General features: G+C 31.9%; 2 protein-coding genes across 2 annotated transcripts in view; both read right to left on the bottom strand.

Annotated features, from left to right (window-relative positions):
- Positions 1-4,813, bottom strand: part of LOC106678475 (PTS-dependent dihydroxyacetone kinase 1, dihydroxyacetone-binding subunit DhaK) — a 40,696-nt gene extending 35,883 nt beyond the window's left edge. The window contains exons 1-2 of the mRNA XM_067052495.1: positions 4,795-4,813; positions 3,883-4,008 (exon numbers count right to left, since the gene is read on the bottom strand). Coding sequence (XP_066908596.1) covers positions 3,883-4,005 — 123 coding nt within the window. The 5' untranslated portion in view covers positions 4,006-4,008; positions 4,795-4,813. The remainder of the gene's footprint in view (positions 1-3,882; positions 4,009-4,794) is intronic.
- Positions 4,814-13,821: 9,008 nt separating this feature from the next.
- The window catches only part of obe (obelus), a 61,151-nt gene continuing 54,694 nt past the window's right edge, over positions 13,822-20,278 (bottom strand). The window contains exons 37-39 of the mRNA XM_014417041.3: positions 17,593-17,774; positions 16,615-16,754; positions 13,822-14,243 (exon numbers count right to left, since the gene is read on the bottom strand). Of these exons, the coding sequence (XP_014272527.1) occupies positions 14,098-14,243; positions 16,615-16,754; positions 17,593-17,774 (468 nt within the window). The 3' untranslated portion in view covers positions 13,822-14,097. The remainder of the gene's footprint in view (positions 14,244-16,614; positions 16,755-17,592; positions 17,775-20,278) is intronic.

The raw sequence follows: 20,278 nt of genomic DNA, 5'->3' as shown, positions 1-20,278 counted from the left end.
TATAAATATACGGAGATAAAATAAACGTCATGAAAGAATAATAAAAATAAATAATAATAATGATATAAAATGACAATAAATGAGCAGAGAGCCATATAGGACGTAAAATAAATAGTTGTAAACTATTTTTGTTTCACTTTTGACCGCAACCCTGACCATCTTCTTATATATAATAATTAATTTTTCATTCCGAGCTCTATATCTTTAAAGCTACCGACAACATTAGAAAATATAAGGGAACATCATTTAAAGTAGAGTAAATTTCCTAAACTGTAAATCCTAATAGAGCTATTTACGTTTAATAGTTCTCGAGATATAGCTTTTTAAAAAGCAATATAAAAATGTTGTAGTTAGTGAATTTATTTTGAAAAATATATATCTAAAAACCATTTGACGTAGAGATGTCTGTTAGCACTAAAATTAAAGCTAGTTTAATGGACTATGAAGCAGTTTAAGAACGTTAACGCCGTAGGAGTAGTAGTTTTTATGATATTCGCATATGAATATAAATTAGTCTAAACGACTCAAAATCAATTTATTTTATAATATCGTGAAAACTACTTCTCCTACGGCGATAAACGTATTAAACTGTTCCATAGTCCATTAAACTAGCTTTAATTTGAGTGCTAACAGACATCTGTTTTTGAGATATGCATTTTTCAAAATAAATTCACTAACTACAACATTTTTATGAAATATTACTTTTTAAAAAGCTATATTTCGAGAACTATTGAACGTAAATAACTCTATCAGGGCTTACAGTTTAGCAAATTTACTCTACTTTAAATGATGGTCTCTTAGATTTTCTAATGTTGTCAGTAATTTAAAAGATACAGAGCTCTGAATGAAAAATTAATTTTTTTAACGTTTTTAAAAAGCTGCCATTTTTTATTCCCCCTACATATACTTGACAGCCTCATCAATTTCGACTAGTGTAATTATACATAGTTTTCATAAAAGTAATCAAAAATTGGGGTTATTTCTTAATTATTATTAGTTTATTTCTTCCCGGCTCTTGTACTATTCTAGGAGCTGCCGCTAGAGCCAGTATGGCAGAGAGCTACGAGCTTAGAGGAAAGAATTAATAGAGGGGATATAATTCCAGGGCTAGTGACGTAAGGAGGCGGGGTCTGTTCCTTTCGTAGGCGTGGCAACCAGTGCGCCATATTTGAAAGTTGACAGGTGAGGGTTGCTGCCGCATCCCGTATGCCAGACATGGGTAACCGTCAAGATTGAAAAAAAAGGTTAGATTTACTCAAAGCGTGGTCACATTTTGTTATTTATATTGGTTTTTAATTATAATTAATTTTCAGTTACTTTTTTGTTGTAAATAAAAAATATTCCAAAAAATAATATTTATAACAGTTTCTACTAAGACAGAAACAATTATTTATTTATACCAAACTTTATTGTTTTCCTTAAAAGAAATTTATTTTTTATTAACTGTTCCTAGAAAACATTAATTAATAAATTGACCTAGTTAATTCAATTTTATATTTACTCCTTTCTTTTTAAATCAGTAAATATATTTTGGCATCCTTACAACATTGAAATGAGTTTGAACAGAACAGAGAAGAAACAAAGAATTTCTCAAGAACAGCTTAATGGATTTTCATTATAAATATAGCACATTATTGGAAATAACATTTACTACAACTTCATTACTTTTACGTTATATACATCTACCTTATAACGTTTTCTCGTTTTACAACGTTCTGTTGTTAAATACTCATGACAATTTGTCATCTTCCGGTACTTCGTCATCCTTGTAACATATATAAATTTTTAATGATTGTAGAAGTTTGTCGGGGGGTGCGGTCAGGAAAGAACAACATAAATAAACAAAACCATATTTATTTATTTTATCCCGACGTTTCGACCTGAGTTTCAGGTCTTCATCAGGGCTATAGAACAAAAGAGATACCAACAACATTTAGAGTAACATACTATTCAAAAGGAATAGTACAAAACCATATTTATTTATTAACCATATATGTATACTATTTCTTTTCAATTGTATGTTACTCTAGATGTTGTTGTTATCTCTTTTGTTCTATCGCCCTGATGAAGACCTGAAACTCAGGTCGAAACGTCGGGATAACATAAATAAATATGGTTTTGTTTATTTATGTTGTTCTTAGCTGACCGCACCCCCCGACAAACTTCTCCAATCATTAATCTACGGTCAACTATCTACACCTCATCATAAATTTTTAATATTTACTAAAACCATTTGTCGTCACACTCTCACATGCTCTCCTCTTCTAAATATTTTCTACTTTTTACTTTTTATTTTTTTACCCACTTGTAACGTTTCCTCTTAGAAAACACTTTGTCATCTCTGTAACGTATTTTTTAATTCGGAGTCTGGCCGCTCGCAGCGCAGAAGCCACTTGGGGGTAAGATTTCAAGTTAACGGATTCGTTTTATGTTTTTAATCTCTTTTTTTCCCCTATCTTTATTTTACTCCCTCCTTTCCTATTTTTTCCTCAATTTTCCTTACCCACATTATTAGTCATGTTCACCATGTATTATTATTGTTGTTTTCAATTTTTTTTTTCTATTTACTTCTTATGTTTAACTTTAATTATATTTTGCCTCTTTATATAATATTATGGTTACATATTTCATTTGCTACATATACTTTCTTTCTTTCAATTTTATTTTTCCTTCCATGATTTTAATTTTTAAATAATTAATAAACTAATATATTCATACTTCTTTTCATTTTATAACTTCATTTTTAATTCATTTCCTTAATTATGTTATTTTATCTTCCTATTCAATTACCTATGTATACATTTTATTCTCCACTTCTCTCATCACTTTATTTTATTAATTTCATTCTATACAATTATTTACTTTATGTCATCTTGTTTATATTTTATTTTCTGTAATCATTGGTTGTCATCTTGTTCTTTTCTTAGCCCTGATGAAGGCTAGAAATTCTGGCCGAAACGTTGGCACGATTAAATAAGTTACTTCAAATTATTTGTGTTTTATTTTACTGACTTTGTATAAGTCATCAACGGTCATCTATCTCTCAAGATTTTCATTACTTTTCACTTTTGCGATTAAATGAAGGGTTTAACGGATGGTTACATTGACGTGCGAAATCCCTTTTAACTTTAATATTATCACTCAAAAAATAATGGAAAAGTTGTAATTTTCCTATAAGAGAGAACCTTTGATTGTATTTTTGGCAAAGTTAGTGGAAATGTTCTTGAGCACTATTGTAAAGTAAGCCATAAATTTATTAATCCAATGAAGGAGCTATTTTTGCACTTAATTATATTCTGAATTATCAAAAGTTGAGCTAATTAAACTTTCAGGACAAAGAGGTATGTAAGAGGAGATATAGCTTGAAAAATTCATAGAGAACCTTGTGGGCGGAGCTTAGTCGAGCAGATTATTCCCAAGGGGGGAAAATCGTTCCGTCTATACAGAACCAAATAACTGTCTTGTCTAAAGTCTTGAATTTGTGTTTTGTTTTGTATTAAAATTATTGCTTGAGTGAATAATGCTTAAACAAGAGTTTCATGACCCTCAAAGCATGAGAAAGCTGATCTCTTACAAGCAGCTAATGTCGATTTTGGCCTTTCGCTAGAATCTAAAGAGAATTTTGGATCTGATGAATCCTAGGATATCAGGCTTCCTCAATTGAACGGTAACCCCTTACGAACTTTATTAGGAAAACCAGAAAGTTCAACAAGGATGAAAAATAGGGCTATATTGATTATCTTAGAATTGGCAAAAACAATAAGCTCACTTACAGGATTTATTCCCTAACCATTACAAGTACCTGGACTAGTAATTTATATGTAATACATATATCAGAACTAATAATATAATAGTTATATGTATTACAGCTAATAACATTACCCTATTAAGTAAAACCATTCTTTTCTCCACTGATATAAAGAGCCCCGCGTGGGCAGCTTTCATCCCTTTCAGCGCATCGGAGTTGAAACTCTTCTTGTCGTTGCAGAACAAAAGTCCGGGCATTTTCTGTCAATCATGAATTTAAAAGATACAAAAAAATAGAGCTTAACTGACTTATTTTAAAAATATACTAACTAGTACAGAGATGTACAGAATAATGTGAGGAGAATAAAATAATGTATTCTATGTTTTAATAGAATTTAATTCATTACAGAAAAGTCGTAATTGAATATACGAATGATTTCGGTCCATATTAACACAAAATATACTTTGTATAATATACTCAGTGTTCCTCAGGGATCCTCACTTTCATCAACCCTTTTCTCCATTTATATCAATTCTGATTCCATTCTCCACACACACTACCACCTATATGCAGACGATCTTCAAATCTATCTGTCCTTCTATCCCTCCGAGATGCCCAAGGCCGTCCAAAAGATACAAGAAGATATTGACAGCACTAACGCATGGGCGTTTAACAATGATTTTAAGCTGAATGCAGAAAAAACCAAGACCATTCTTATTGGTTTCAAGCGCCTTCTTCATTCCCTCCCTTACTATCCTCTACTCTTCCTTAACAACCAACCGATTCACTTCTATCCTACAATAAAAAACCTTGGTGTCACCTTTGATCAACACCTCTTCTGGAATAACCACATTTCCCAAATCACACGCAAATCTATAACAGTACTCAAACAATTCCTAAGATTCCGTAACTCCATTCCTCAGAACACTCGTCAGCTCCTAGTATCCTCTCTCGTCTTCCCCCAATTCGACTACGGATCCTTGGTGTATGGAGGGCTATCGTTATAGGATATATGCAGTACTAGCGTTGAGACTGAAGAGACTCACGAATTGCTTTGGTAGATTTATCTTTGGGTTCCCAAGGCGCTCTCAAGTTTCCCGCTGGTATGATCATAATACCTCCTGGAACAAACATACATTACATATCGATATTTAGGACATACACCATGTCCTCCATTTACTACTTTAGCAATTTGTATTACCTGTTTTTGCTTTATTTAGAGTTGGGCAAAAATTAGCTATAGTTGAACTAATAGCTAAAATTGTCATGGATACGATATTTCTTTGTGCGGTCATAAGGGCTTAAGTAACTTTTCGAGCATTTGTAGATATAGCACCAAATCAGAGCTACCGGTTGGTATTAAGGTCTTCATGCTTCAGATAGACTTACTACTATATTGTTTTATAAAAATAACAATTACAAAAATATCAATAATTAGATTTTACATAATGTTTTGAACTTTGTTTTTGCTCTCCTGAAAAATATTTTCGACTTAAGCCTTATGGCCGTTCCCAAGGCGCTCTCAAGTTTCCCGCTGGTATACCGAGTTGAAGTGGCTCTATCCAACCTCCCGAAGGCAATACCTCCTTGGTTTTTTCCTATTCCAAATTCCAAAAAACCTACCTATATCCTAGATCTCCTCACTCTCCGCTCATCCATCCACTCATTAAACACCAGATCCCAAACGATTGATTTATATATGCTCCCCTATAGAACCGCCTTGTTTAGCGGTCCTTCTTTCATTCCTTCAATCCTTCGTCATACGTGCAACCTCTTTCTGGAATTCACTTTCCATTTCCATTCGCCAGTCATCCATTCTTTCCTTTAAACAACACCTATTCCTTCATTTATTGAATAACCAAACCTCCACATCATTGTAATCAAATAAGTAGGCATATATTGATTAACATTATAAATAGTAGTAAAGCCAATATACCAATGTAATTTCATTTTACTATCTGAAAATTTGTAAATGTTTGCCAGATAAAATTCTTAATATACGAACCATGTATTTATTCTTAGGGGACATATGTCCTAGAATAAAATTATTTTTTCATTCAAAATAAAAAATAAGAATAAGAAAATTGTTTAATAGTTAATCTGAATATAATAATAAAAGTCTCTTGAGCTGTAAATTAATAACAATAACTAACAGATTTTACAATCAAATCAATAAAAAGCATACATGGGTTCATTTCATTTCCAGTTGGTGTGTTAGACTCATAAGGGAAAAAAATCTAAACAAGAGGATAACTTTAATGAGCATTTCCCAGTAGAAATTCCCTCTAGAGGGGAAAAATCCCTGTTGAAGGTAGGGCACTTTTCGGGACCATCCGTACACTCTGGTCTGTATAAAAATGGTCTCCCGCCATTTTGGGGGAGCTGAAGTAAACTTTTACTTCTTTTTTCTTCCTGTGTTGGATTAACATAGCAAGCTTACATCTTAGTTTCTCTATTCTCGCCTGTATCACATTCCTACCTACCTCGTACATAGAAAACACTGTGAATATGATTGAATACGTTTTATTGATCACTTCTTACTAAAGCCCCTCGATAAAATTAGAATATTCATGATCTTTAGTTTAACATGTTAAAGTGCGTTAAATGGAAAAATATTTCCATCTTTTAACATGTTAAAATGATACAACAACATAGTTGAGAGCCTGTCTAAATGGAGAATGACGACCGGCTCAGCCTCCACACCATTTTGTCGTTTGGTTAGGTTAGTTGCTCATAGTTAGTGTTGTTTTTGTTTTGGACGTTTTTACACTCCAATGAAGTAATGGATAAAAAAAATAATAAAGCAATAGAAAAAAAAACTAGCGAAAAGCAACAAGGAACAAGTGTTGTGGAGGAAAGATGATGTGACGAAACTGTTCGAGATTTAATTAAATTAAAAATAAATAAATTATCTCCTTAAGATTACAAGGTTACAAAACAAGTTGTCCGGAAAATCCGAAACAAGCTCCTCTGCATTTAACATATAACATGGACTTTAAATTAGGCTGTTCACAATCCTATACTTGTAACCATAGGGTAGGAAAGATTTCACCAAGGTGGGAGCAGGCATCAGCTCATTACACACATACGTACATACATTTATTTATATTCCATTCTAAAACGTTGGGTATAAGAAATATATGTAATTCCCTATACCAAGAAATACTCCACCATTTTATTTCTTTTATTTTTCTTATATCATTACTGTTTAAATTTTTATTACCTATAATCACAACAAATTATTGAAAATGAAACGAATGAATTCAAATAGTTAACAAGGTTTAACCAATGGCTCGCACAATGAAAAAAAAGGCAGATTTGCACTTTTCATCTTTAAAGATTTTTTGGACGCCACTATCTTTCCCTGTCATAACTTTCCTAATTATAGCATGTTTTCAGAAAAAATCATCTCTCAAATAAGTTCACTATTTTTTTTTCTTGGGTCTCAAAAATCATGGGAGAGCGCGGCTTCCCTCTGCCTACGCCCATGCTTTTTAGATTTATTGTATGAAAACTTTTTACATTTAAGGTGTATACATGATGTGTTAAATTTAAAATGTTTTACTATGTTAAACGTATAACATCTAGCGGATTTTCTGAGCAATTTGTTTTGTAACCTTTTCTTACAAAACTCCGTATTATTGCTTACTTCTAAGTTTTGATTAAAATTTATTACATGTCTAAATTGAGTGAAAAGTGGAAGTTGTGTAAAAGTTTAGCTACTGAGTGCCATGGTGATCTTTTAACATGTGAGGAAGAGAATTAAGATGATTAATTGACAACTGTCATTACATTATAATTATTGTCATCCATTGCTTTATTAGTTTTAAAAACATCCAAAACAATAGTAACATAATCAAAACACAAACTATGAGCAAGTAACCTAACACTACAATAAACAAAATGGTGTAGAGCTCAGCTGGTCTGTTTCATGACGTCATTCTCCATTTAACAGACCTAGTAACAGACTCTCAACCATGTTATATGTTATATGATTTTTCATGCTAAAAGAAGGAAATATTTCTCCATATTATCCACGTTTTAATATGTTAAACTACAGATCATAAATATTCCTGAGGAAAAATGATGAGATACAATTTTTTAATATTTCGAGTAAACCTTTATTTTATTCTCCGAGGTTTTTTGATGGTAAAATACCATTAAACCCCAGAAATAGTTAAAATTTGATATTTCAATAAGAATAGACGGGAGGGAACTTTAAAATACCGTTAACGTTCTACAGAGGTGCGGGAGATCGTTCTTCCATTGTGCAACATATTTTCAAACACGCTTTTTATGGAACCTAATTCTACTAATATTTTTCTCCGTTGAGTTTAATGTATTGTTATTTCATGTCACTGGCTAATAAAAGCCCCTGAAAATTGAATTTCGACAAATATAATTTGTCGAATGTAATTTGGAATCTCATAATTTTTCCATTGAAGCCTTCATTTTTTTTTTTAAATAAAAGGCACTAGGGCCATTTGCACTGGATTTACAAAGTAGATTACAATTGACATGTTCACACAGTTACAAATTTACAATTACAATTGACGTAGTGAGTAAATTACTAAACTAGATTATGGATCCATTTATACATGCTGGAATTAGAGTTTGACTATGTGTGATCCTAGATATTAATTATTTTTAAAAAGTGAAAAAGTTTTGACATTGCTGTGGGGTCTTCTCTCATCATCTTCTGTAAATCTGAAGAGAATCAGTGTGGTTCGTGAGCAATACATTCAGTAAGATTATTAATGTTTCCGTAGTAGCGACACATCGGTGCATTTTCTTTTTTCATGAGATGACCGTGGGTGATTCGAGTATGGCCTATCCGAAAACGGGTTTATACTATATCTTCTCTCCGTAGCAGATTCAAGTTTCTGGTTGGACATTTCACTGTCTGTTGGACCATTCTTAACTTGTCTCTCGAGATGAACCATTCGTCTAGCCATTTAATTTCTTTGAAACAAGAAATAACATCTTTGCATGTTGATGATGTTACGACTTGACCTGTCTTTATAGCTAGTCAGTTTTTTCATCCCCGGTGATCCCACAATGACCTAGTAGCCATAAAAAGAAGACCCTACAACCTATGTTTTTCAAAGTTTTCAAATGCTGCTTCAAGTATATTATTAATCTGTGAAGCCTTCATTTATAATTGCTTATATCTTTTTGCCTGAAAACACCGTATTTTTCTATATAACAAAGTTGCTTTACTTTGATCGAGGCACATCTGACAAGAATAATTTTTTTTTTATCTTATGGTCGTATTCTGTGTATTGGACCATAGGATTACATTTTGACTGCCCTGTTGACTATTGAACAGTCTATAAAGGTTACAGAAAGTAACCCCAGTGTGCAGTAATATTTTTGAAATACGTCAAATTCGAAATAAAATAAAAAACAATTTTTTTTTATGTACACTATTAAAGGAAAGTAGCGACATCTATCTGTGTTTTATGAATTAGCTACATTTTAATATAATAAAAACATAAATAAGGGCACAACAAAATAATACAAAACTAATTTACTTACTTTAACGAATATAATCCCGGTATTATTATAATGAAAATTTCGATTGTAAACCCAATCAACCAAAAACAATATTAAATTTACAAAAACATGGATTTCCTTGGAACAATTTTAAATGACATTTTCACAATACACATGATCTATGTATTTTCATGTGTTCCCTTGTACTCAAGAAACGATTTCTTTCAAAGAAATGTATATGAACCAAGTTTTCTCTGGTTAGAAACATATTAGAATAAGTAGTGATAACAGGGTACAGTATATACATTACACAACTTTCACATTACCTGCATATTTTGTTGCTTTTAAATAAATTCAACCTAAAAAGGTAATCTGAAACTAAACTTTATTTCAATGGCTTACTTCACAAAAGAGGCAAGTACATTTCCACTAATCTTTGGAGAATTATATATAAAGGTTCTCTCTTTCAGGAAAATTACGTTTCAATTTCTTTTTTTGGACTGAACAGATTTAGATTTTCTAGTAAAAAAATATTTGAAAAGTTGGTGGAAATGTACTTAGCTCTACTATGAAGTAAGCCATCGATTTATTTATCCAATTAAGGCGATATTAATGCACTTGATTTTATTATGAATTATCAAAAGTTGAGCTTCAGGACAAAGAGGTATGCAAGAGAAGTTATAGCTTGACAAGTTCATAGAGAACCGGAGCTTGGGCAGATTATTCTCAAGGAGGGAAAATCGTTCCATCTCTACAGAACCAAATAGCTGTCTTGTCTAAATCCTTGAATTTGTGTTTTGTTTTGTATTAAAATTATTGCTTGAGTGAATAATGCTTAAATAAGAGTTTCATGACCCTCAAAGCATGGCAAAGCTGATCTCTTACAAGCAGTTAATGTCGATTTTGGCCTTTCACTAGAATCTAAAGTGAATTTTGGGATCTGATGAATCTTAAAATATCAGGCTTCCTCGATTGAACGGTAACCCCTTACGAACTTTATTAGGAAAACCAGAAAGTTCAACAAGGATAAAAAATAGGGATGTATTTATTATCTTAAAATTGACAAAAAAACAATAAGCTCACTTGCAGGATTTATTCCCTCACCATTACGAGTACCTGAACCATCAAAATATCAAAAGTTGAGCTAATTAAACCTTCAGGACAAAGAGGTATGCAAGAGGAGTTATAGCTTGACAAGTTCACAAAGAACCTTGTGGGCGGAGCTTAGGTGGGGGTTATTCTCAAGGAGGGGAAATCATTCCATTTCTACAGAACCAAATGCCAGCTTTGCCTAAAAGCCTTGAATTTTTGTAGTTTCATATTATTTTAACGCGGGCACTAATTAAAACAGTAGCTTAAAAATTACAATTTTTTTCATTTATTTATTGTTACCAAAGCGTCGTAGGAAATTAATTGTTTATATTTTAAGAAAAGTATCGTATTAAATTGGAATAAGAACTGAAATGTTTATTGTTAAACTTTATTGGTTAATATAAACTAGAGAACGAAATTACATTATATATTACACAACATAACCTTATCCCATTGTTTCATAACACATGTTCAATCTTATACCTATATCTCAATCACTGTTTACCAAAGAGGTGTGTTTTCCAACCATACAGAAATACTGATTTGTTATTGAAAATTGAAGAAAGGGATTATACTATGGGACAAACAATAAACTACATAACTGAGGAGAGAAATTACTTTTAGATCTTATTTACAATAACTAAAATCAGGTTAATCAGTTGTTATTGAGTTAAAAACATTTTTCATCAAAAGGCTTTACATGTAACGTTGAAGAAGAAATTGCTAAGGGGAGTCAAGTATTTGTCCCTCGAAGTAAAGCAGAAGCACTGACTGGGACTTTCTTAACTTGTAAACCAAATGTCCTTAAACACTTAGAAAAGAACATCTTTGTATAGTGATAACTGTTGTCGAATATTCATCAGTATAGATGGTACTAACTTTTACAGAACAAAACAAAGGTACTTACCTAGTCTTAAGACTCCATTAACAGAGCAATCTTGCAACTACTTTCCACGTCACTTGGTCACTACATAATTTTTTTTGTAGATGAAAATTATTTATAAGCATAAAAAAACACATTCTCTTTTATCATTTTATGAGTATTTTTCCATCATTAAATAATTGAGAAATGTTTTCAAAGTTGAAGGAGCTATAAAGCACTTTCAGAAAGTTTTTATTGCGACACAATATAAATAATTAATGTTGAGAGATGCTGATTTTGAAATGATTTCAAGTCTTCTCAAAATGAAAAATCATAATTCAGTGCAACAACAATCAGAATAGGGTTGCCAGTTTTCTTCTTAGACAAACTTGGATCCCACAAACGAAAAAAGAAAATATTTTGTTCAGTCAAATATAGAGTGGAAAGATTGTTAAATAAAGCCAAAATGGCAGTGCTATTCTGAAGTTGGTAAAATCGCTGCCATGTTGAGCAGATTCAAATATATTTATCTTCAAAAATCTACATTTTTGTTTTGACTGCCGTCAAAATAGCCCTGAAGAAGCCCTGCAACGTGGGGTGAAACGTTGGCTCATTAAAATAGTATATTTCTACTATTTGAGTTTTTTTTTTTTTTTTACTGCACCCGGACCATATTCCTTTCATATTTATCTTCCTATCAAGATTTGTAATTACAGTACATTCAAGAAAAAAAGAAGTTGATACTAAATGTTAAAGAATAATATTCATAAAGAAACATCTTTTAAAAAAAAGACATCTAGAATCATCTAAAAAGTTAAAGTTACTTTTTGTTTTGGATGGCCGGGATGAGATGTGTTGAAAAATATTAGAGGACCAAATGCTTTGTTTAAATACAGTGTTAGTTTGTGAAATAAAGTCATCATAAATTGGTTAGTGTTGTACAACAAAGATTTTTAAGTATATTTGAAAAAGTGTTATTTAAGATAAGTGTTCTGATTGCCTAGAAACCCGCCCTGAGATTAAGAGTCTATAATATTATATGTAATAAAATTAAAATTCTCATATTTATTTAATATTTAATCTTTCCATTTGAACCTTGTCATCTTCAAAACTATATTTTAGATATGAGAATAAGTAGACTATCAATTTTATTTTTATTAACTTTAAATAATTTTTGAATATTACTATATATAAATAATTTATTTGTAAATTTTGTTTTGTTTTATATATGATAATATTAATGCAAGATGGTGGGTTTCATGTATTCACTGGAAAATGAAGATGAATTGAAAGAAATACGCCATGGACACCAAAAACAATATTTTCATGTTGTTTTGTTTAACAAAATTACCCATAAAAACAATTACTTAACAAAAAAGATATGTGTCACTAAGCTAAATTATCTGCACTTGGCAACGAGTTGCTCAAATAGGTCCCTCTAATAACACTACACATAATTATTAGCATAAATTCTTTATAACCAAATGACCATTTTTTTCATACTCCAAATAGTGCCTTTAAACCATTCCACTAAAGATTTGAACAAAAGTAGATCTATTCTACAAAGGTTAAAAAATACTGGAATGAAAAGTTAATTTTAAAAAACAAATGTGAGAGGTAATGTGCATAGAATTTGATTGACGAAAAAAAAAATTAAAAACTTTTAAATATAAAAAAATTAATTGTAGCAGTATTGGAACTAGGCGACAGAAGTGAAACTTGTGGAAATGAAATAATGTATTCAAAATGATCATGTGTTCCCTCTCATGGCTTAAGGCAGAAAATATTAGTTCGAGAATAATAATAATAATTAGAATAGAACAGTAAATTTTAGCAGGGAAATTTTTTTTATCATGTAACAGACTATGAGCTCACTCCACCAGACTGACACTGCTGGAGTCGCTAATCATGTCTAGGCTCTTATTCTCCTCTTATAATGTAAAAAAATTCCTGCAAGAATTGACCAGCATTGATCCCCTCCCCCAATACTTCCATTTCATTCCTCGCACCACAAGATCAATTTACTTCCGTATAAATTATTTTTCTTGAGTCGTAGAACATCAGTAAAGAAGTTTCACCAAATACACAGTTTTCCAATTTAAACCATTTCTTTAATATTGCTAGATTTAACTTACTCAAGTCACTTTTTCCAGTTTTAAGTAAACGTCTCAAAAGTGATATAGGACCGTCGCTAAAAGGGGTTTTACTGGAATGATTCTGCCAGGAAGGATTCCCTTCTAATATTTTTTGAATTACGATCTCTTGTGGCATCATAACATATCGAATGTCGACCAACTTACTCGCTATAAGTGTCTGTTCCAAAGGTAAGATAAGTAAACCTACCACCGATGACAAGAGTGGTGGGTTCACACCGTTTTCAAATTTTAGCCACTTTTTCAATTCCTAATATCAAGGACCAATCACTATTTCAAAACTGTTGTACATCTCATAACACCAATTAACTGATAACCGAATTAAATTACTGATCTTTATATAACAACTCTTAATACTATGGTCATTTCTCAGAAATAAAGAATTTAGTCATTGATTGTACGAGTAAGGCCTATTGCTTACACAAATTTCAGATGAAGGGTTAGCTAATTTGTAGAAACTACAGTTTTAATTAACATATTTTCTTTATTATTAACTTTATTTCTTTATGATTCATTGTGGAGCAGAGCTTACCATATCATTTTTATGTTGATTTCAAGTTTTCAACTTTTAAAAAAAGAAATAAATAAAAAAAACCTTAAATAGACAATCTCTCACAGCCTTTATGATCCAGAAACATCCATTTTTATCTGATAAAATCACTCCAAATAGCTGATCCATAATTGGACGCATTACTGGAAAAATCAATGTAGATGACATTCATAAATACATTTTTGGCAATTATTAACTAATATTTGTCATCGATGGACAACTCGTTGTAGTCAGGAACTTCTCGAGGTAGTTTTGATTCTTTAACAGACACCCGAAAATCGTATTGCTGGTCAAGTCCAAGATAAGTATCTGATAAAATATACAAAGTAAAAATAACTGGCCCTGGAAAAAAAAAAATTAATTAATTGAGAAAATATTCATAGTATTTAATAATAATTTTGATCTTTTATAAGAATATAAATAATAAATACAAGATGGATGAGATATGATGCAAAAACAGAAAAGATGCTAAACATTTGTTCTATTACAACTAACTAAAACCAAAATTAAAAATTAATAATTTTTAAATTATTAAACAAAATCCAATCACATGACGGTAAAATCACAACTGTCTCACCCCTTATATTTATTTTTAATTAAATTTATTTATTCAGAATTAAAAATTAATAATACATTATTAGTTTTCCATGATTAAATTGATATTTGAATTAAATACTAAAATTGAATAATGTATTCGGTCAAAATCCCATTTCAAACAGTCAGTCAAATGAAATGACAATATAAAAGGAAGATGGGTGCAGGAAAAATAACTCAAATAGTATGAAAACTATCAATTGTTAATAATATATTGGCTCATAAGAAATATTTTAATTACTATTAGAGTTATTTGGACCACACCGGGAACATCTCCTTTTTATTTATTACACACAGTCAATTAATGATCTTACGAAATGACATTATGTCTATACCTTACTAAGTATAAAACATACTCAATGCAGTTTTATCAACATTCGATTTCTGTTACTACGGACAAGCTTAGACAATGATTAACAGAGAAAGATAAAATGATATGATATAAATAAATTATTATTTCTAAACAAATAAAATTTTGGCTCCGGTTTGAATCCGACCTGGGGGTGGACTTTTTTTCATTCCATAACAGTCCCTGAAATGAAAAACTTGACCCCCTGTATGTTAGAAATGACAAGGGGGTCATAAATAAAAAATAATTTATCTAATAATTTATTATATAATATTTTTAACGAAATTATTCAATATTTTATTGAAAACTTGCCAGTTTGCGGTAAATAAAAAAGTTTTCATGATCACTTGTACGGGATACATTATAATAACCCTTAAGCCTGTGCTCTTATGATATGGAACTACTGGACTAACCCAAGCCATTTCACAACATGAATAATTAACAGCATTGATAATTAAACGAAAATAATCAAATCAGAAACTACTCAAATGAGAAATCACATTTTTATCCATAAACCTCAATCAAACAAAAAGCAAATATATATTTATAATATATCTATATATTATAGATATATTCTTCCAAATAATTTCAGCCCTGATAGGCTAATGAGAAGCAAACAGAAAGACAAAGTTATTCCTGCTCTTCTTTATGGGTCAAACGTGCAAGCTAACTAACAGAAGCAGGAATAAGATTTTAAGGAGAAAGTAGCAGGAAAAACCAGAAAGGACTCTGTAATAAATGACATCACAGTCATAGGAGTGAGATCTGTTATTAATCTTTTTAATACCGCAGGGGTCTCTAATGAACCCACAAACTCTTTTTCTGGTGAAAACTTATAAAAATAATCCCCCAATTATCAACTTGCTCAATGACATTTTCCACAAAACTATCTTGAACTACATGAGTAAGTTTCCATTAAATTTACTGTGATACCGCATTACACAGTTCCTTATTCTAAATAAAAACACAGTTGGGGTCCCGGAAGGATCATGGTATTCACCATATATATAGTTTTCCATGGAATTATTTATATTCACCATGACTTTTTATGTTGAGCAAACATTCCCTAAAAGTACCAACCTAATATGTGAATCATATTTACCAGAGGGCGCTTGAAGAAACGGAAAATACAACTTTAGAAAAAGGGGAAAAACCAGGAATGGGTTCCTGTGGATGAAACTGAAATGTATGCCTAAATTGTTCTTCTTAAATATTTTAAAAATTCATTCCTTATATTCATTCTGCCATTTATTCTCACTAACAAGATGGAATGTTCATACTAGGATTAATAAAATAAGTAAGAAATGCAAAAATTCTATTGGGGTCCGGACCGCCGCAGTATTATCTGTTTGTTTCAGTTGTTGTTGAGGTATTACGAAAGTTAAAGTCCTCAAGGAATGCCAGATAAAATGATATGGCCATGTTTGTAGAATGGGAGATGATTTGAAAGGTTCGCAGACTGAAAGCTCCCTATTGGTAGGCCAAGGCTTGCCTATAGTGACGACAGAAAGTAACTTGTTTGCTCATTGGATTAACTCCGAAGGATGACTCCAGACAGAGACACATAAAAGAGATGGCCCTAAGGCTACACCATACCTAACATTACTAAGGAGATAGCTAAAGAAAAAAAAAACTTAACAGTATTAATAAAGGAACAAAAACACTCAAAAGGGAAATCATATTTTTCTCTATAAACCTCTGTCAAACAAAATTTAACATTATAATTAAAGATAAAACTATCATATAGCATAACTAAACTAATAACTATACCTGGTTTAGGAGGAGCACTAAAGAGTAGTGGTACATTAGTCTTTCTTTGTTGAAACGTAACTCTACGCATAGCCAGCAGCTCTCCAGAATCAATAATCCCAAGAGTTAAAAACCAACCTTCTGTTTTGGGTTTGTGATATCTATAAAATATTAAGTGGTTAGAAGAGCCAATTATTACTTGAAGAACCATTATAACACTATTACGGAAAGAACATTTCTTAAAATTTGATTTCATAATATTGGCTAGTCTTAATTTTTGTTTTGGTGTCCTCAAACTGTTTTATTATACTTTATAAATTTTTTTCCTAAATTGTCTATGTAATTCCAATTTTTGTAGCAGATCTTAGTACCTGGAATACTCAACCTAGCAGCAACTTCAATTTTTTATGATATGAAAAGGATGTTAAAAGATTCCAAATCGGACTCTTCTAGTTCAATTTGAATTTGGAAAGTGGGATTTTAACTACAAAGTTTAAAAAAAAAATAATATGTTTAATGCTTTAAAAAATCAACAAGTCAGTAAGTTAAAACAACAATATGATATTTATGTTAAAACAAACAGATCAATATCAAACTGAGGAATGGCATCAAAATATTGTATTTTAATTTCACTAATATACTTTCCTATTACATTAAACGAAACCTGTCTTTCAAACTGTATCAAAACAATTGAATTGTTCTCAAAATATTAGTATTAAAGATGAGTATTAAAGATTTCCAGTTAATTTATGAAAATGTGCAAACAAATTTACTATTTCAGTGATGTATCCAACTGAGAAAATTTTCAATTTTATTTTTTAATTAATTAAAAAAATAAGAGTTAAGAAAATTAAATCAATAAAAAAATGTGATCAAAATGAAAACTAACTTTATATTCTTATCCCAAAAAACCTTTAATATAAATCTTCAACAAAAACCTGAACTTTAACTTTATTTAACAAATAAAGGAATAATACAATTTTAAATTCTACTACTTACTTTGGTGCGTAAGCTCTCCTTTCCATAAAGGGGTTGACTCTCTCGAGAGTGATGTTGAGGGTATATTCCTCGTCTGGTGACAGCAGCACTTCCTTACTTTGAGAACTTCCACTGTCGATGTCTTCACCAGTTACTCGCATACTGACTCGCAAAATCGGCAAGGTTTTTAGAGTTCTGTAGACCTGGATGAATATAATGGATATAGAAAGGGAGGTTAAATAAAAGAAACTGAGGAAAGAGAAGAATGGCATACAATATTAGAGGCCTTAAACTTAAAGAGTTGGAAAATGTTAATATTATCTATAGGCATAAGGCATGAGGGGCAGCGGTAGCAACGTGATAACGCGCCAGTCTACCAATCCACAGGTTGTCGGACCAAATCCCGGTCCCACCCAGGCTTTTTTCAAGCACAAAATAATGCAAAACTCACTCACAATCTCCCCCCCCAGCATTTGTGAGGCCCGTTAGCCAATGGGTGGCACTCACAAAAAATAGGCGTGGGAGTGACGAACCCACCCTGCGAAAAAACCACGTCAAGAAACGCGTGATGTATTTCCTAATACTGGGAATATTACCTGCTAATATTGGTAAATATATCGCGCGAGGACTTAGGCCTCCATGGTCTGTTGTGCCCATAAAATAATAATAATAGGCCTAAGTGACGGCTGTGCAGGTTGGGGCATAGGTTCCAGAGAGCCTGATTCACAATGTTGTGGGTTCGATTCCCACATAGGGCAATTAATATTCAATTTTCGGCAGACCTGAAAAGTGAATTTTGATTCTACTATCTTGATACTCCCACCTTGGTTAGTGGCGGCAACTCTGGAAGCCATCAGGGGTTGACAAAAAGGACCAAGAGGCCCACTTACAGGATTAGTACCCCTCACCAAATACCAATACCAATCTACAGACTTGTTCTAAGGGACATTAAGACAGGCAGAAAACTGGCTGGTATTTGCTCCATACAGTTTTACCATTCAAATTCCAGTTTTCTGAATGTTAAACCATTTGCTGAAACAAACCTCATATATTACATGACCTTAAGCTCTCCTCCCCACTCTGTGGGATCTTCATTCTGTTTCCTCTGCTAGATTAAATGCACTATTATTGTTTCATTTAAAAACACCAGTGCAATTACTAGAGTCATCTAAGTGGCCTCTAAAGAAGCCTGCTTCCCTAGCAACCTCTGTGAGCAGCTAGAAGATGTAGTCAGCAGCTAAGAGTGAAGAACAAGATAGATACTTGGATCCAGAGTAATTTTTCAGGACTTATTGAAAATTCTTACCCTTCATGATGAGTGAGTAGACCTAGAGGCAGTTCCCTCGCGAGGGAAAGAAGAGATTAGGAAATTGTGGAAAAGATATCAGGCCTCCAACAATTCATTATAATTATCCACCAACTACCAACTAAGTGTCTTCTTGTCTTTAGGGCATCTCTCCCTCATCATTATCACAAAAAACCTAGGAGTCTTTGATTGATCAGTACCAGTGCTATATTTCTCAAATAACCCGGAAAAATATCTCAATCTTTAAACAGTTATCAAGATTCATTTTTCTGAGGTACCCGTCAGATTCTAGTATCCTCCCTTATTCTTCAACAACTAGACTGAAGAGGCCTTGTCTATGGAGGACTATCTTTTGAATAAAAAATGAGACTGAAAAGATTAATGAACAAATTCTTAAGATTCGTCTTCGGTGTTCCCAAACATTCTCATATTGTTCTGAGCAAAGTCGGGTCTATTTCAGTAACCAAAGATTCATGCATTCTTCATGCATTTATATTCCAAACCTTGAAAACCAAAAAACCTTCTTATATTACTGGTCTCCTTTCTCTTGGCATGTGGAGATTTATGTTTGGTGAAAGTTTTAAAGTGGAATCTATTTCGTAAGTGACTAGGTTGTGTCTCTTATCAAAGAGATTGAGGAGTTGGTTATACTTCAGCCAGCATAACATCCTCTCTTCTCCTGCTCCCCACCACAGCCTAGTCCTTTATTAGAATACTGACAACGCAGCTAGAGGGACCTACAGGCATTGCTCAGGGGCAATTTTACTTACACCACTATGGTACAGTAATTACTTCCATGGAAAGCCTTTATTTATTCTGGATAAGATGGATGGGTGTAGAAAAACTACTCTTTTAACAATTTGGAAGAACATAGGTCTTTGCTGCAAAACAAAAATCACTACCTCCAAAACTTAGCCTCTTCAATCTTATCATACCTTAGTAACTCTGTTTAATTTATATTTTATGATCATCCTAAATTTAAGTGTTTGATTATATAAAATTAATATTCTTTCTGCTTTTATAGCTAAAATACTCATTTAATTTTTTATTGTTTTATTTTATTAAAGGTTTTTTTTTTGTTTAAGTCAAAGGCTGTTATCTCTATTATTTCCTTCCATTTTTTAATACGCTTTACTTTATGAAAGGAATATGGTCCGGGTGCGGTAAAAAAAAAACTCAAATAGTAGAAATATACTATTTTAATGAGCCAACGTTTCGCCCCACGTTGCAGGGCTTCTTCAGGGCTATTTTGACGGCAGTCAAAACAAAAATGGAGCATTTTTGTTTTGAAAATTAGCATTTTTGTTTTGACTGCCGTCAAAATAGCCCTGAAGAAGCCCTGCAACGTGGGGCGAAACGTTGGCTCATTAAAATAGTATATTTCTACTATTTGAGTTTTTT

Source organism: Halyomorpha halys, unplaced genomic scaffold (assembly GCF_000696795.3).
Source record: "Halyomorpha halys isolate HHAL.00 unplaced genomic scaffold, Hhal_1.1 Scaffold145.1, whole genome shotgun sequence".
In the NCBI taxonomy this organism is placed as follows: domain Eukaryota; kingdom Metazoa; phylum Arthropoda; class Insecta; order Hemiptera; family Pentatomidae; genus Halyomorpha; species Halyomorpha halys.
The sequence above is the reverse complement of the archived record's forward strand: the minus strand, read 5'-3'. Positions and strand labels throughout refer to the sequence as shown.